At 30.9% G+C, this 16,396-nt stretch overlaps 1 protein-coding gene across 1 annotated transcript; it reads left to right on the top strand.

The window, feature by feature from the left end:
- The first annotated feature begins 5,522 nt into the window (after positions 1-5,522).
- LOC110425600 (uncharacterized) lies at positions 5,523-8,185 on the top strand. Its single transcript, XM_021440516.1, has 5 exons — positions 5,523-6,205; positions 6,368-6,489; positions 6,880-6,920; positions 7,027-7,125; positions 7,699-8,185. Exons 1-5 carry the CDS (start codon positions 5,665-5,667, stop codon positions 7,877-7,879), a joined length of 984 nt encoding a protein of 327 aa, XP_021296191.1. The 5' UTR covers positions 5,523-5,664; the 3' UTR covers positions 7,880-8,185.
- The last annotated feature ends 8,211 nt before the right edge of the window (positions 8,186-16,396 follow it).

Genomic DNA, 16,396 nt, shown 5'->3' with positions numbered 1-16,396 from the left:
GACTAATCTCAATAATAATTAAAATATTAATATTTTATTATTATTTTATTAATAAAATATTATTTTATTTTAAAATTCTTCACTTGTCTCCTCGGGTCCCAAAGTATCTCACTTTGCCCTACTTCACTTCCAAATCACCTTTTAACCTGCTAATTCATCCCCAATAATAATATTATTATTTAATTATTATTCTATCACGTACGAAATATTTTATTTCAAAATATTTCTTTCACCCATTATCGCTCTTTGACACTTAGATTTTCGTCAATTGACCCCTTATCTTATCGATTGGATCTTATTGACTCCCATTTGAGAATACGGGGTGTTGCATATCGAATACCCCCAAACTTGAATCTTTGCATGTCCTAAAGCAAAAAGAAGAACAAAAACAAAACAACTAACTAGAGATGCAATTCCCCAAAGCATGAATTCCCCATTTTCCATAAAAAATTATCCCATAATTTTAATTCAAAGTGAAATATAGATAATCATTAAATTCATTCTCAATTTAACTGTCAGTTCATTCTCAAATGGATTACACAATATTTACGTGTGTGAATGATATTTTTACAAAGAATATCATACAATCCAAATAAGATTATGCCAATGTAAAATTTAGCTAAGTGCTAGAATTTCATAAGTTTGCTTTTCATCTCTTTTCACAATGTAAACTAATACTTATTCAAAGATTAATATGTCTTTATTAAGCTTGTAATGTAAAGCTAGGGTCTAAGTGTGATAAAGGATATAATGTGGCTCAATATCACCCTAAATACATAATTATTTTAGGACCTATAGAGCTTTATTTTCCTTCACTAAGTACACCTTTTTCATCAATTTTTTTTCAACACTTTTTCTTTTTCTCTTTTTTTTTCATTACAATATCACACCCCCAAACTTATTTCTTTTTATTATAGGTAGTGGGGTGAATTCTAATAATTTTAAAATTTTTTTGAGCAACTTCACCTTTCTACCTTTTTCAATATTTAGCTCAATTTATAGTTCCTAAAATAATATACATGCTTAAGAGTGAAGGTAACAAAATTGAAATTTTATTTTAAGGCTAGGTAGTCAATCCTATAGACTTAATAATGGCTAGTAATGGCTAAATTTATTTCAAACTTGTGTTTAACAGCTTTAAATTTCCTTACAAGTATAAAAGGCTACTTTTGACTTATTTTGTAAAAAAAGAAGACCAGCAAACATTTGAAAACCCTAGAGGGAAACTTCTACATCTTTGTTTTTTTTTAGATATCACTTTAGTCTTTCATCAAGCCTTGAAAAGCTCATTCACTTGCAAATCCTTGAGCTGTTATTCGTGAGATATTTCTTTTCTTGTACACCAAAGCATAAATCTTTAGCTACCGGCCTTTATGAGGTAAATTTTTACTATTACTCCTTTGTACACGCATTTGTAAAAGTTATAACTTAAACTTGAAAAGTTAGTAAGAGTTTGTGGTTGAACCCAATAAAAGCCACTTTGTGGGTTAGCTTACTTCTATTAAAAAGCATATTGTGATTCTACTTGATCTCATGAAAAAACGTTATAAGGGTTATAGCTTTATCTCAATAAAAAGCGATTGTAAGGGTTTAATGCTTGATCTCATTAAAAATCTCATTTCCTTGAATGGATTCAAAACTTTTTAGTGAGCCAAGGGAAAGGATGTAAGCATTAAAAAAAGCCAAACCTCTATAAAAATCTTTATGTGTTGATTTACTTTTGTGCATTGTGATTTATTGTTGTAGACTTGCTTTAGAAAAATCACTTGCTTTGCTTTTTAACAAAAGAAAGAAATTTGTCTTTGAAAGGAATTAATTTTTTATTGAGCTTGCAAAGAAAATATTTTTAAAATACGAATTCATCCTCCTCTTGGTATTTATTGTATTGAGCTTACTACACTAACAAACTGTTACCCAACAAATATTCCAATCCAAACACCACATCCCCTCAATCCTCCAAGTTTCCTCACATGTGAAAGAAATATGTTTAACAGTTTCTACTTTCATTTTGCAGAGTGCACAAATAGCTTGATCCTCCCCAACTAAAAACTATACGTTCCCACATTAATTACCAAACAAAAATTTCAACTCTGCAAGGTGCATAACCAAGCCAATTTTTTTTTCCAAAGACTCCTATTTGTAAATTGTTGAGAACAAACTAATTGGCAAAAAGATTTTGAAGAATACTTACCAAAAACTGAAGCTTTCCAAACCAACCCATCTTTAAATCCATCATCAAGTGAGAAGTTTATAAGAAAACTCCATAAATGAGTCCCTGTAGAAACTCCCAACCAAATAATTGTCTTCTTAGCTCAATTTTCCATCTCTAGCCAAAATTTATCCACTCACATAATTTCCCATGTTTTATTAACTACCAACACATAAAACCTCGATAATGTTGATTTAACACCATATCATCAAGCCAAGCATCGAGCCAAAATCGAATAAAGCGACCACTCCAAAATTAGTTATTACTTACAAGAAAAATTTGTCAGTAGGCAATAAAAGATATATAATTTTTTTAAAATATTTGAGCAATTGCAAGTAACATCGGTGTTGAGTAACATGGCACTAGATTCATAGTTATTCTTCGTTGTTATCACTTGTCTCCATATCTAGTTCATTTTTATATCTCCGCAACTATCATTCTTCTTAAATTTCCAATAAAATTATTAGGCCTTTAAAAAAATGGATAAAACGACTCCAGTAACTTTATCTAGATATTCGTCAATTTGCTAAATTAAATTTTATTTTTATTTTATCAGTTTTATAAAAAAAATTATTAAAATATTTTTCCATTGACCTTTGTATTTTTAACTCTTCTTAGTACTTTAAATTACACAAAAATCGCATTAGCATATTTTTGAATGGAAGGTACATGCATGTATATCAAATTTGGATTTGAATCTCCCTGCAGCCTTCCACTGGAAACAAAAGGTAAATTGCTAGTAGCTGCATGTACAGCCAAAATGACAGCCCATGTATGATCCCTAACGAAAGGAGAGTCGTGAAAGCATGGACGAAACAGAAGAGGACAAAAAGGGGAGGAGTTCTACCACGGAATTAACAAGCGAAAGCATCTGAAAATGACAGCCATATGAGATGTTTGCTTCTTTCTTTCCTTCTCGAGTTGTTAAGTCAAGTCGGTGTTTCTCGTTTGTCTGTGACAGTTTGGTTGGTGGCTCTTGGAATGCGTCTCCCGCTTTCCGGCAAATTAATCCAACGAGTCGTGAAAGCTGCCCCACATCGATGCCTTGACAACCATAATCGGCCGGCACCAGTATGTGTAATGTGTTTAGATATGAAGAGCTCTACGTTTCAGTCAGTTATGATGACCAGGCTTTGGCAGGAATCTCATCATAGACTGTATATGAATCCTTTGGTTAGGTTCGGGATGTATTTTTATTATATCTTATAAATAGTTTTTTCTAATATATTGACTTTGAAGTTTTTCTAATTTTATAAATAGGTTTAGAAAGTTACTGCATGACTATTTAAGCTATATTTAAAAAATAATAAATTTGTTAATTATTAAATAGGTAGGTTACGATTGTATAAATCCGTTTGTGAAATTAAAAAAATTTTACTCTTGATGTATAGAATAATAATTTTTAAAAAGTTTTAAATTCATTGACAAAATTTCTATATTTGATCATATTTTAAATATTTTTTAAAATTATGTTTTTCTTATTCGATTTGTTTAAATAATACAAAATAAATAAGGTTAATTAAAGGGAAAAGTTTTACATAAAATAAAAATAAAATTTTCAAAAAAAAATATTTCATTTTTTATGCGATAATTAAAGAAAAAATTTACATAAAACAAAAATAAAGTTTTCAAACATCAAAATGTCTAGTTCTTTTCAATTTTCCCTTTTTTTTTTCTTTGTTTCCTCCTCCTTTCCCATTTCCATTTTTGTTTTTATTCTCTTGTAAAGAAAAATTCTCCATGTATAAAAGAGAAGACGCCACCCATGTCTCTCTTTTACAAAATATTCAATGAAAAATCTCCTCAATATTTAATTTTCAATAACATCCCTAACAATTTTTATATAAAAAAAAATCTGCATCACTAGTTCCCATCACAATTAAAAATACCTATAAAAAATTCCACAACTTATCTAATCTGTCATTAGTTAGACAACTGATCACAGATAATTTACATCTATAAATTTTAATATTCTGTTTTCATTAATTACATGAAAATACAACAATTTATATGTATAATTCTCTATTTCATTGAAAAAGATACTAATAACAAATTAGATTGTAACATTTTACAAGATTTTCCACCATATGAAACATAATTTCAAGCATGTGCATGAATTAATACAATTGTTAATAAATAGATCTAAAATATGCCTAAATTGAACATTTTGTCAAATTTCAAGCAATACCTACTCCACGTGATTCCAATGCTCACCGACAAAAGCATTACTTCCTTCTTGAGCTACAAGATAAAACGACAGACCATTAGAATGGTTATATATACTTTCACTTTAACCAAACTAAAATACTCCACAATTGTATGAACAATTAGAAGTTATTAATGGCATAATTAATGAACTAACGGTTGTGATGAAAAAATTTTCTGTCACAAATGAGACAATGTTTTTATAGTGAATTATATCTACTCAAATAATTAAAAATGTAACGACAAAATTTAAGAATGAATCCCTGTATCATATCACATTATTATAGTTATTAGAATCAACAGGTCTTCAAATGCTGATTTGAAAATTTTAAGTGACAACAATTATAAGTAACTATCAGTATTGGTGAGTAAATGCTTAATCGTCTTTTGAAACTGCTTTGTTCAAAAAATTAAATACGGCATTCTTTGTTTGGTGAGCCTACTATATTTGCATTGTGTTTCTTGTTTGATTGGACTGGGTGTGGTTGCGTACAAAAACTCGCGTCTTTTCAACATACATTTTTCCTCATTGTTCAACTACGCAGGGTAAGAATTTTGGTACACTAATGATTCATTCACTCGCATTCTCATCATAGAAAGTTTACTTGTCCTTGTTATCCTTCCGCACAATTATTCAATGGGTTTAACAACAACCATCTTTGCCCACCGCTTACTGTAAAATATATAATGATAATAATATTCGGCAAGCCTACCAAAAAGATCCTTATTGCTTGACAAATGCAAAATTTACTAAAATATCCTCAGTCATTCCTGAACTCGTTTCTCCTGCCCCCACGTATCCCCCGAAAAGCGTGCGGTTCCACTGAAACCGTGCAACACCTTCCCTTGCTGTACCATCAAAAGGCGATATCTCCAACTTTCCAGCGAACACGTGATCCGAATATTTTAATTTGACCTGCACGTGCCATTACCTAAATTTTCTCAAACGCAATCGATACATTTACATTTCTCCCCTTACATATTAAATGCCATAATAATGCTGATGAGGTCATATTTGTCATTTCGGCATTTTGACATTTTAGCAAAATATGAAAATTCAGAAAAAGAGGAACAATCTGGAAATCTTTTACCAACTCATTTTCCTGCTGGACCCCACCCTCTTCTCTTTCTCGCCGCAAAGGCCAAAAAAGTTGGGGGAATTTATTTATCTGAGAGCTGGAATGTATGTAACCGGTGCGTAGGTTAAGAGCGTGTACCATAATCGGCGTTTAGTGAGTAACAGTTCGGTGATGCTTGGAGTATTGTGCGCACGACCTCCCAAGCCTTGGATCCTTAACTCACTCTCTCTCATCGCCCACGGCGGCTCAGCGGCTCACCACCACGACAGCCGTCTAGTGGACTGGCCGACACATTTCGCCGACTTATCAGCCGATAATCGGCGTTGCCGGCACCACTCCACGGCTTGTCGGCTTGGCGGCTCAGACGGCGGTGCGGCGTCTATATGGCACGCCATCCTGCCATGTGGCGGTGGCGGAGGAGGGCGGAGGAGAGGGGAAGTATGGAAGAATGTGGAGAGGAAAGGTGAAGGGTCTTGGAATGTGGCTTGGGATGCCAGACCCGCTCGGTGGCTTCACCGGCCGGACTCGGCTTGGCTTCTCTTTGGAGTTTGCGCTTGTATCGCGCCGATGATTGAATTCGTCGAAGTTAATCCCGACGCCGATGACAAAATCGAAGGCGCCGAGTTAAATTTAATAAGTCGCTTGAGCGCCGATGAGAAGAGTAGTAGTAGTTCTTCTTCGGCTGCTGCTGCAGATAATTGCAAGGTTACAGGTTAGTTTGAACTAATTAACGAATGTTTGTTGGTGAAAATAGTTTTATTGATTACAGGTTAGTTTGAACTAATTATCGAATGTTTGTTGGTGAAATATAGTTTCATTACTTAAACAAAAAAAAAAAGCTGAATTTGAATGAGTATTTGATTGGTGCTGGCAGGGGTGTTAGCGGATGGCCGATGTCTTTTTAGAGCAATAGCTCATGGAGCTTGCTTGAGGAGTGGGGAAGATGCCCCTGATGAGAATCATCAAAGAGAACTCGCTGATGAATTGAGAGCTCAGGTAAGTTTGGTGAGGTTCCCTTAGGTGAATTTCGTTTTTATTTTTGAAATCGTTATAACTCGGTATTAGGAGTTAAAGTTAAAAACTCAATGTGGAGTTAATATTGAATTAACAATGTTAACACATAGCATGCGAATTTATTAGCAAGTATAAATGTAAGACAAACTTAATTTAAGAAATTCGAAATAAGTCTTATCATTGGTTTAATCAGATGAAATTTTGTTTTAGCACATGTCGGGAATTTATTAGCAAATGTAAATATAAAACGAATGTTACCTAAGAAATTCAAAACAAGTCTTATCATTGTTTAATCAGATAAATTTTCCTTTTTTAGCCAGAAATGGTAATAGGAGTTGAAAATGTGTTCTTTTCAAATTTTCAATTCTGTAGGTTGTGAATGAGCTATTGAAGAGGCGGGAAGAAACAGAATGGTAAAGCTTTGTTTTTGTTATCCTGGAAAGTGGATACTTTCCTTTTTAATGGTTTGATGAAGTATGAAGGTGTTATTGAGCCTATGGTTTCTGTCAATAAGTGCAGGTTTATCGAGGGAGATTTTGATGCTTATGTGAAGGAAATTCAACAGCCCTGTGTTTGGGGTGGAGAGCCTGAAATACTGATGGCTTCTCATGTTTTGAAGTGAGTTTTATGCTATATCTTAGCCATCTTTATTTCTACTTGAAATTTGACTATGAATATTTTTGAAATCTGTTCTCCAAACAAATGAGAAAATTAGCGTATAAAATATCTCATTCTAAAATGGTCTGATGCTATTAATGAGTTGTCATAGCAGGCATAATTTGAATATTAGCAAGAAGATATAGTTGAGGTCCCCTGCCAGGCTGAAATCACACCATTCTGTTTTATATTCATAACCTTGCATACTGGAGCAAGCATGTCAATTTGCATATTTTCTGAAGAAACTAGGTTTGGGCCGCAGTTTGATGGTTACGGCCTGAGCTTTGGGTTGTTCGTTCATTATGTTGGTATATGCTTTATGTGTAGAATGATGGTGATATCCTATGGAATTATGTCAAAGCAAAACAGAAATTGATCTTTTCTTATGCACTGTACAAATTGTATTGTTACCAAAAGCCAAAAGTTGGACTTTGAACTTGAATTCCATGTTTTAAATCATTTTCTTTGTTTATTTTTCCATGTATTTTTCTTGACTTCAGTATTTGACATACCATTTCAATTCAATGGGCCCAGGACTCCAATTTCAGTCTACATGATTCCTAGAAGCTCCAGTAATTTGATAAAAATAGCAAAGTATGGTGAAGAGTACCAGAAGGACAAGGAGAATCCCATTAATGTGCTGTTTCATGGGTATGGTCACTACGACATATTGGAGTCTTTGCCAGAACAAAATTGCGCACAAGTAAACACATAGAAGTTGGTACCATTATATGATTATGATCGCATAAAAAATAAGCTTAGGGAGAGCTTATTTTATATGATGGATGAATTCCATTGAACCAAGAAGTTGTCTCAGGTTGATAAATTTGCTGCAGTTGCCTCAGCTCTTGCAATAAGCTCAATACAGTTTTGTAGTTTCCATGATTGATTTTTAGACCTCATTTCAATACATCAAATTGGTGAAGCATTATAGTTATTTCAGTTTTTCTCCAAAATCAGTTATAATTGTTTATTAGCTCAGAAAATATTGGGAAATTGAATTATCCTGGTCCTCCTTTCAGCTTGGCTTTTGAGTATGTTGTAGCTCTTTACAAAATTTTTCTCCTCTTTGGGAGGAGCAACTCTCTTACTATCTAGCCCGGAGAGAACATTAGAGGGATTTGGTCGTTAGGGATTTCATGAAGCTATGGCAGGGCACCTTCCATCAGAAATAGGTAGTTGCATCCTTGTTCTTGAAGCATTCAATCTGATGCGCCCCTGCTTTTTAGATCTGCAAAATATACATAGAAAAGGGATAAAAGTTCAGTAATCTGTTTGTATGTTTTGTCCGCAATTCAGCGTCTAATCAGGTGTTCTCTATTGGTATGTTTGCTGAACTCTTAAGGGACCGAATTCATGATCAGAGGCATAGAAGTGTTGAATCATTGGCTGTTTCTCTATATTGATACTATTTTCTTCTCACCCTTGAAGATTTGCATATTTATCCCCTTGTAATTTTAACTTTTAACTAACTTTTAGCAGAGCATATGATCTCCTTTTAGAAATGATTCAGAGAAAGAGATTCCCCCACGCTTCATTGCAGGATAGAAGTCATGGAAGTGGCACTGCAGTTAATGGCAGAGGACACCTGATTTGCATGGTGAAGATTTAAAGGTAGAATTGCTCATCTTTTCCCTGCCCCCCACTAAAAAGGAAAAGTAGTGGTTGATGTGGGTTAATGGAATGCCAATAAACATATACATGGGCATGGCAACATGCAGATGTTGTAAAAAGGCCAGATGATGGTGAGTTTCTTTTGTCTTTTTCTCTTTTGTTTCAACTTGCTAGTGAAAGTCTTGAAAGAAGTAAAGAAGACACACACTGTTTACTTATGCTTCCCAAGTTTGGTTCCCATGGAAAAGAGAAAGATAAATTAGAAATACTTTGGAAGCTGCTACGTCACCTTTTGCTGTCTCATTCTCCACTATAAAAGGAAGGAGAGGACAGCAGTCATCTGTAAAATAAATAAATATAGAAACAGAGAGACAGAGAGAGAGGGACCTTTTAAGAATATTTTTTTCCCACGTATTATTTACAATTTTCAAGATGCAAAAGGGGCTTGGAAGTAAAAGAAAAGGGTTAAAATGGAGGTCTTAGACTCCTACGTAAATAGGAGCAAAATCAGGTTAGTCATCTGAGTCAGTACTAAATTAATGCTTGGGAAGTTAATCAGGTTTGACTTGGTCATTTGCGTATATGATTCAATCTCCTGACCAAGTCACCGGTTCAACTATCTAATTGTCGGTCCGGTCTAATTTTAATACTTATATGTTTTTGGATATTAATATAATGTCAATGTTATTTAAATACATAGTTATAGAAAACACAAATAATCAATTTTATACAATTTTTTTATTTCTTCTATGCCAGTTTATACAATAATTGATATATATTTGCCTATTTGTTTGAAAAATTAAATTATTTCATTAATTATTTACTCAATTATTAATAACAAATATCATAACTCATATAATATTTATTTATATGATTATGTACAAGTATATATATATATATATTATATAGTTGTAATATAGCGTAGAATAATTGTAGGTTTCAAAATCATTCACAATTTACATATATTAGTAATTAAAATTAATTGAATTTTTTTTATTAGAGCTGATAACTGGGCAAGTTGGGTCGTGTAACTTTGGGGAAAAACGAATTCAGTTCATTTTCATGTTAAGGCTGTTTTGGGTTTGGATCACTTTGGATTCAGGTTATTCATGTTTGACGTTGGGCTCATTCAAATTGGATCACTTCCAGCTTCAAATTGTTGACTTTTAAAGTAAAATTAGGTTGAATTCGACAGATCATTCAAGTTGAGTCTAAATTTATCTACTTCAATTAAGTTATTCAAGGTTAAATTTTATTCACTGTGATATGCCCCTAATTTTGATTTTTAATATAAGAAAAATAATTTTTCAAAAATCATTCATACTAATAAAAGAAAAACAAGTAAATTAAACGTTATTACTAATTTAAAATAATTTTATATCAAATGTTAACAATTTACTTCCTCAAAATCATTAATTTTTGATTGATTGATATTCAATTTTCATTTTACTGCATTGATTGTTATTAGTCATTCACCATAAATTTTGTATACCATCCACTAAAGGTGAAATAAAGTAGCAACTTGTTTAAAAGTAAGTACCCAATTAGTTTTATTTTTAATTAATATTTTTATTTTATGGATTATTTCTTGTTTTTATGGTTATTTTTCTAACAACTCCTTAGCGTGTGACAATCCAAAGCCCATCGATATTTCCATTTTGAAAGCAATATGTAAATAATATTAATAAAGTTAATTAGTATAATAGATTTTTCTTATTTATCTTTTGTTTATTTTAATGATAGATGAGATTTTATTTCAATATTTGGAAAAGCATATTAAAAATCTGTTATTGTGAGACATATGCCTTTAAAAACTGTATTTATTATTTATTTATTATATAAATAAATTATTAAATAAAATACTCTTACTTCTAACTTTTTGTCATAATTTCACATAAGTCTATTAATTTTCGAAATAGATAATGAGACCCAAAAGTGCAATAACCATTAACAAAAGATATAAAAGGATAAAATTGCTTTTCTTCTTTCTCTTTTATTTTTTCTCTTAAATAATGTGATTGACCGACGATGCTCTCATTCGCTGGTTAACCACCCACGGCTGGTGCTCCCCAAAGGAAAAGAGCATTAATATGGTGGTCTTAAGGGAGGCGAGCATTGATATGGTGGTCCTAAGGGAAGGGAGCACTCTTGGGAGCACTAGATGTTGTCAGCTGCTGGTGGCTTAAGAGATTTTTTTTCGTTGCAAAAGAAAGAAAAAAAATTAAAAATGAAAAATTATAATTTATATAGTGATAATTTTTAAAATTAATGAAAGATAAAATTATCTTTGTAATATTGTCACATCATTAAATTAATGAAAATATTAATGGTTGGACTTATGTGTCTAATGAAAGATATTTTTTTGGAACAGATTGTTTATTTCAAAAAATAATAGACTCGTGTGAAATTATGACTAACAGTTAGATGGTGAAAGTATTTTACCCTAAATTGTTACATTAATTATTGGTTTCATATATATTATATTGTGATGTCTATTTTATATATTTATGACATATATGATATGATCATAAATTATTTGGTAATATTGTAGAAAAATTATGCTAATAATTGATAAACTATTAAGCAGGAAGTTATAGTTTTTCAATTCTTTGCTTGTCAAAATTGTTTTAGGCTAAATGCCGCAAATTGTTTAAAGTTTACACTTGTTATGTTTCTATAAAAAAGGATATGATGTTTTAACTCTAGCATTGGGGTAGTGATCTTAAAGTAAACAAAGGGATATAGTGTATGAGATACATAAATTGAATAGAATCTAATTAAAGAGATTTACATAAGTATGTTACTATCAATAATTAAAAGAGCTTTATTATAATTTAATAATTATCTTTATACTTGAGATGTTAATATAATTTGTTTAGTATCTGTATGACTCTAATATTATTAACAGAAGATGTTGAATTTAAAGGTTATATCTTCGTATGTTGGGTTATATACATATTAAATAAATTATATTAGATGTCAAATAAAGAATTAATTGTTTTTTGTTGAGAAAGATATTCAAGTGATTTTTATAAAATTGTTGGATTCAAGAAATCTAACTAGTGTTTTTTCTAAAAGATGTTTTAGAATTATATTATTTATATTATTATTATATATTAGTGTTTTGAAGAAAAATGTTTTTTAAAGTCCAATAGGAATGAATATCATAAATTGGTATTACATGGGTTCGATGTGATAATTGAATTTATTTATCCATAAAGCCCATTAGAAATATAGTACGGTGAGGATTGATGAGTAAAGATTGCAATGAAAGGGATCTTATTGATATTCTTTTCTTTGCAGAGGTCAATTACAATGTGTTGATGGATATTGTTACCATTAATGGATAAATAAAGTTTCTTAATTAATTTAAGAAACTAAATGACAATATTAAATATAATGAAATTTCAAGTAAAATATAAATCATAAAATGATATGGACTTAGGCTTATAGTTGTAAAGAGAGATCTCCAAGGATCCCATGTATATTCTTCTTTCAAGTTTAATATATATCTTATTGGACTATGATTAGGTTTAATGGATCTAACTGCATTAGTACATCTATAAAAGTAAGGGTTGCTACTTAGTTAGCCATCAAAATTAATTAGTAATGGTTTTTAGAAAACAAAAAATCTTACGAAAAAAAAGAAGCATGAATTTCTTTGGACGCGAAATACTTGAATCACTTTTGAAGTACCTATATTTTTGTTCTATAAATTGATCTCTTTTGGAGGCAAGGTACATGAATTATAACAAAGAAACAAACAGTGGTATCAGAGCCATGCCATCTAGAAAATATGAATTTTGTGATTTTTGGGATGACTCTATTGATAATTGTTACTTGCTTAAACTTACTGATTATTGATTCCTTGAATTGTTAATGCCCAAAAGGTTGAAAAGAATTGTTCTAATTATTATTTACAAACAAAAGATAAGTTTATGATACCTTAGTGATTTTGCCTCTTTTCATGCATTTGTTAAAGACTTATATGTGACTTACTGTAATTATTTAATTTTTTAAATTATATGACTATCATTCATGAATTATAATATTTTTGTTGGCTTGCTTGTAATGTTAGTTGAAAGAAATTATATGAATGAACAAAAGGCATAAGCTTGGGATATAGCTCTAGTTTTTATATATTTCATTGATTATAGCATGAACATGTGATTTTGCCTTATTAACTATAATTGTTTTAATAATCTTGTTATAAGAAAACATGTTAGATTTATACACACTTAAAATATATTTTTGGTTAATGGAAGCTTATGCATATTTGATATAAGACATCAAATTGTATTATAATCATCTTGTTATGAGATAACATGTTAAAACTATACGCACTCAATATATTTTTTTATTAGTAGGAGTTTATACCTATTTGATATAAGATATCAAAGTGTATATGATACACAATTAATAAAATCCAAAAAAAAAAATATATTAAGTGCCAAATAGAATTATTTTTTTGAAATAATTTTTATGGCCTCCCATTGTCAACAGTCTAAGGTTCTAATTAATTAGTCTTTAATGAAGCCAAAAAGGATAAGTTGGATTTGATTAATTAGTTCACTTAATTTATTTATTGAGAAGATAAGTATATCTATGAGTTAATTGAGTGTCAGCTAAAATAAAGGCATGTTTTTTGAGTAGATATAATGCACTAAGACAATAGTTGTACTTAACCAAATTAATTTAACATGACGACCAAAAGGAATTAGACATGTTATATTTGCAAGTCGAAAAATGTCGAGAGTCACAATAAAATAAATAAATTTAAACATGAGATGAAAATTGTGATGAGTAAGAGTTACTTGCTCATTTAGGGTATATGCAATTATTGGACTAAAGCTTTCATTATATCTACAAAAATGTGGTTCTTGATACCTACTTAGAATTTTGAATATAATTGTTATATTCTAGTTATGGAATTATTGATATTCTAGAGGGAGGTACCATCGTAGATTTATTATACCTAAATCTAATGGATATTGTAACAACCTCTTCCCCGATTCTTGCCGACGTCTGAGACTTGCGAGTGAACCCGCTAAATCCTAAATAAGCCTTAGTTGAGATTTCGGATAATTTAACCAAACATTTTAATGCGTATATAAATCGACTAGTAATAACCAAACAATAATATCCAAGTTTAACCAACTTCGGCTAGTTTCAACCATACACTTAAAGTCCATTACAAATAATAGATCCATATTTCCTCAAAAATGGCGGAATGCCCAATGTTGGCCAATTGCTTTTTTTTTATTCCTTCTTTCTTGTAATTTTTCAGCTCCCATTTGATGTTATGAAGTTTAAATTCTTTATGGAGGATTTTGAGAAGCTTGGGTTTTCACTTGGAAAGGGAAAAGAATTAAAAAAAGTCTTGCAAAAAGTATTTCCCTTCCTTAACGTTAATACCAATGAAGTCAAGATTAGCATGCACTTTTTGCATGCAAAGTGGCAGCCAATAAGGGCTGCCGTTAATCCCTAAGAAAGCATGTAAAAATGCAACCTTTTTCATGTAAATTGGTGGTCCATGAGGACTACCGTTAATTCCTAGCTGGTTTAGATAAAATATTAACCTTTGCATGCAAATTCTCTTCTTTAGTCTTTGTTATTAACGCCACCTTTTATGGTTGGCTTAAGCATGCATTAATTTTCATTCTTTTTATTTATTTCATTAGTTTAAGCATGGTCCCACTTAATCTTTAGTTTACTATTATAATTATTTTTATTTTTTATATATATGTTAAATCAATTTAGTGTAATGATTACACCTGTTTCTTTGAATACCATGACCTATCTTGCCAACCCATGGTTTTTCCTAGCCATTTCATTTCCACTTGCATTTAACTTTGTAACCTACTCGAATTCCATCTTGCTTTCCTTAATATAAATACATTCATCAAATATTCTTTTAACTTTTCATTGTTTACAATTCCACCCTTCAACTTCTTATTCTTTTTAATTGGGTCCTCTCATCATTCCTTTATTTCAATTCCCTTCTATCTTTCTTCCTTTACATGTGTACAATCAAAATGTCAAAGTTTCTCTTCACCAAGGTGTTACCATAGTATTTAAATATTTACTTACCAGCTCTTGCTTCATTTAATAAAGACACGCGAGCCTCGCTTATGTCGTTCTTCTTCCAAACTCTTTCTTACTTCTTCTCCCCCACTTAGATTAGTCATATAATCATTCTTTATGACTAATTTCAACAATAGATAAAATATTAATATTTTAATATTATTTTATTTTAAAATTCTCCACTTGTCTCCATGGGTCCCAAAATATCTCACTCTACCTCAGTTCACTTTCAAATCGCCTTTTAACTCGCTAATTCATCTTTGATAAAAATATTATTATTTAATTACTATTTTCTTATATGCAAAATATTTTATTTCAAAATATTTCTTTCACCCGTCACCACTCTTTAGCACTTAAATTTACGTCAACTGGCCCTTCATCTTATTGATATGGTCTTATTAGGTTCTATACAAGGGTACATGGTGTTACAGATATATATATATATGAATTTGTTTTACATGTTGATGTGAAACTCATTTATTCACTATTTTTCATATTTCAAATGGCCAACTTTAATCCCTTGGTCAAAATTTTGGATTGCAATCAGTTGCAGGTCCAAATTATGTAAACTAGAAAAGAAATTTGACCATTATTCTCATTGCTAAAAAGATATCCTATGTGTTAACCATAGATCCACCAAAACTTCCTGAAGTTGATGCCACAACTGAACGAAAGAATGCATTTAGGAAGTGGCATGAAGCAGATGAGTTAGCGAGGTGCTACATATTGGCTTCAATAACCAATGTGTTGCAAAAGCATCATCAAGGTCTAGCTATTGCAGAGGATATGATCAATAACTTGTAGGAGATGTTTGGAGAACAAAATTGTGGTACATGATAAACAGTTATGAAAAGCCTAATGTGCATTAAAATGGTGGAAGGTAGATCTGTTCGGGAACATGTCCTAAAAATGACTTCATTCATTAATGAATTGGAAATGCTTGGTGCGCACAGAGATAGATGCTGAAACTAAAGTTGATGCTATTCTGTCTTTTTTACTAGAATCCTTTAATCAATTTGTTCTGAACTATAACATCAATAATATTTTTTACTAGAATCCTTTAATCAAGTGCAACAGTTGCAATAGTTTTCATATGAACTTATGTTTTGGAATTATCTTACAACATGACTATTGTTTTAGAAGAATGTTATCATGTTTAAGATATTTGAAGAAATTTGATTTCAATTTGAAAACTTGGATTTGTTGATTATTCTTTAATTTTATTCCCAAACTTGTAGTTAAATTTAACAAAAAAATTGTGATTTCTAGTTTTCTAATGGATGGTCTTTATTTTATTAGTCTTATTGATAATTCCATAAACAATATTGAGAAATATGCTAGTTCCAATGTGTTGTCCTTATAGAGAAAAAAGATATCAATCAAACTTATATGTGGCATTTAAGATTTGGTAATATTAATGTAAATGACTAAGCTTCCTTTTAATGGAAAAGGAATAAAAGCCATTGAGATTTTAGAGTTGGTTGATAACTCTATTATATAGAGTTATTTTGACTCATTTTGAGAGCTTAAGTAG

This window comes from Theobroma umbraticum, unplaced genomic scaffold, assembly GCF_002168275.2.
Source record: "Theobroma umbraticum cultivar Fairchild unplaced genomic scaffold, ASM216827v3 scaffold_81.0, whole genome shotgun sequence".
Classification (NCBI taxonomy): Eukaryota; Viridiplantae; Streptophyta; class Magnoliopsida; order Malvales; family Malvaceae; genus Theobroma; species Theobroma umbraticum.
The sequence above is the reverse complement of the archived record's forward strand: the minus strand, read 5'-3'. Positions and strand labels throughout refer to the sequence as shown.

Coding starts and splice junctions, on each gene's coding strand:
- LOC110425600 (XM_021440516.1), top strand. CDS start 5,665: ATGCTTGGAGTATTGTGCGCACGACCTCCCAAGCCTTGGATCCTTAAC. Junction 6,921..7,026: donor AGGCGGGAAGAAACAGAATG/GTAAAGCTTTGT, acceptor CAATAAGTGCAG/GTTTATCGAGGGAGATTTTG. Junction 7,126..7,698: donor ATGGCTTCTCATGTTTTGAA/GTGAGTTTTATG, acceptor CAATGGGCCCAG/GACTCCAATTTCAGTCTACA.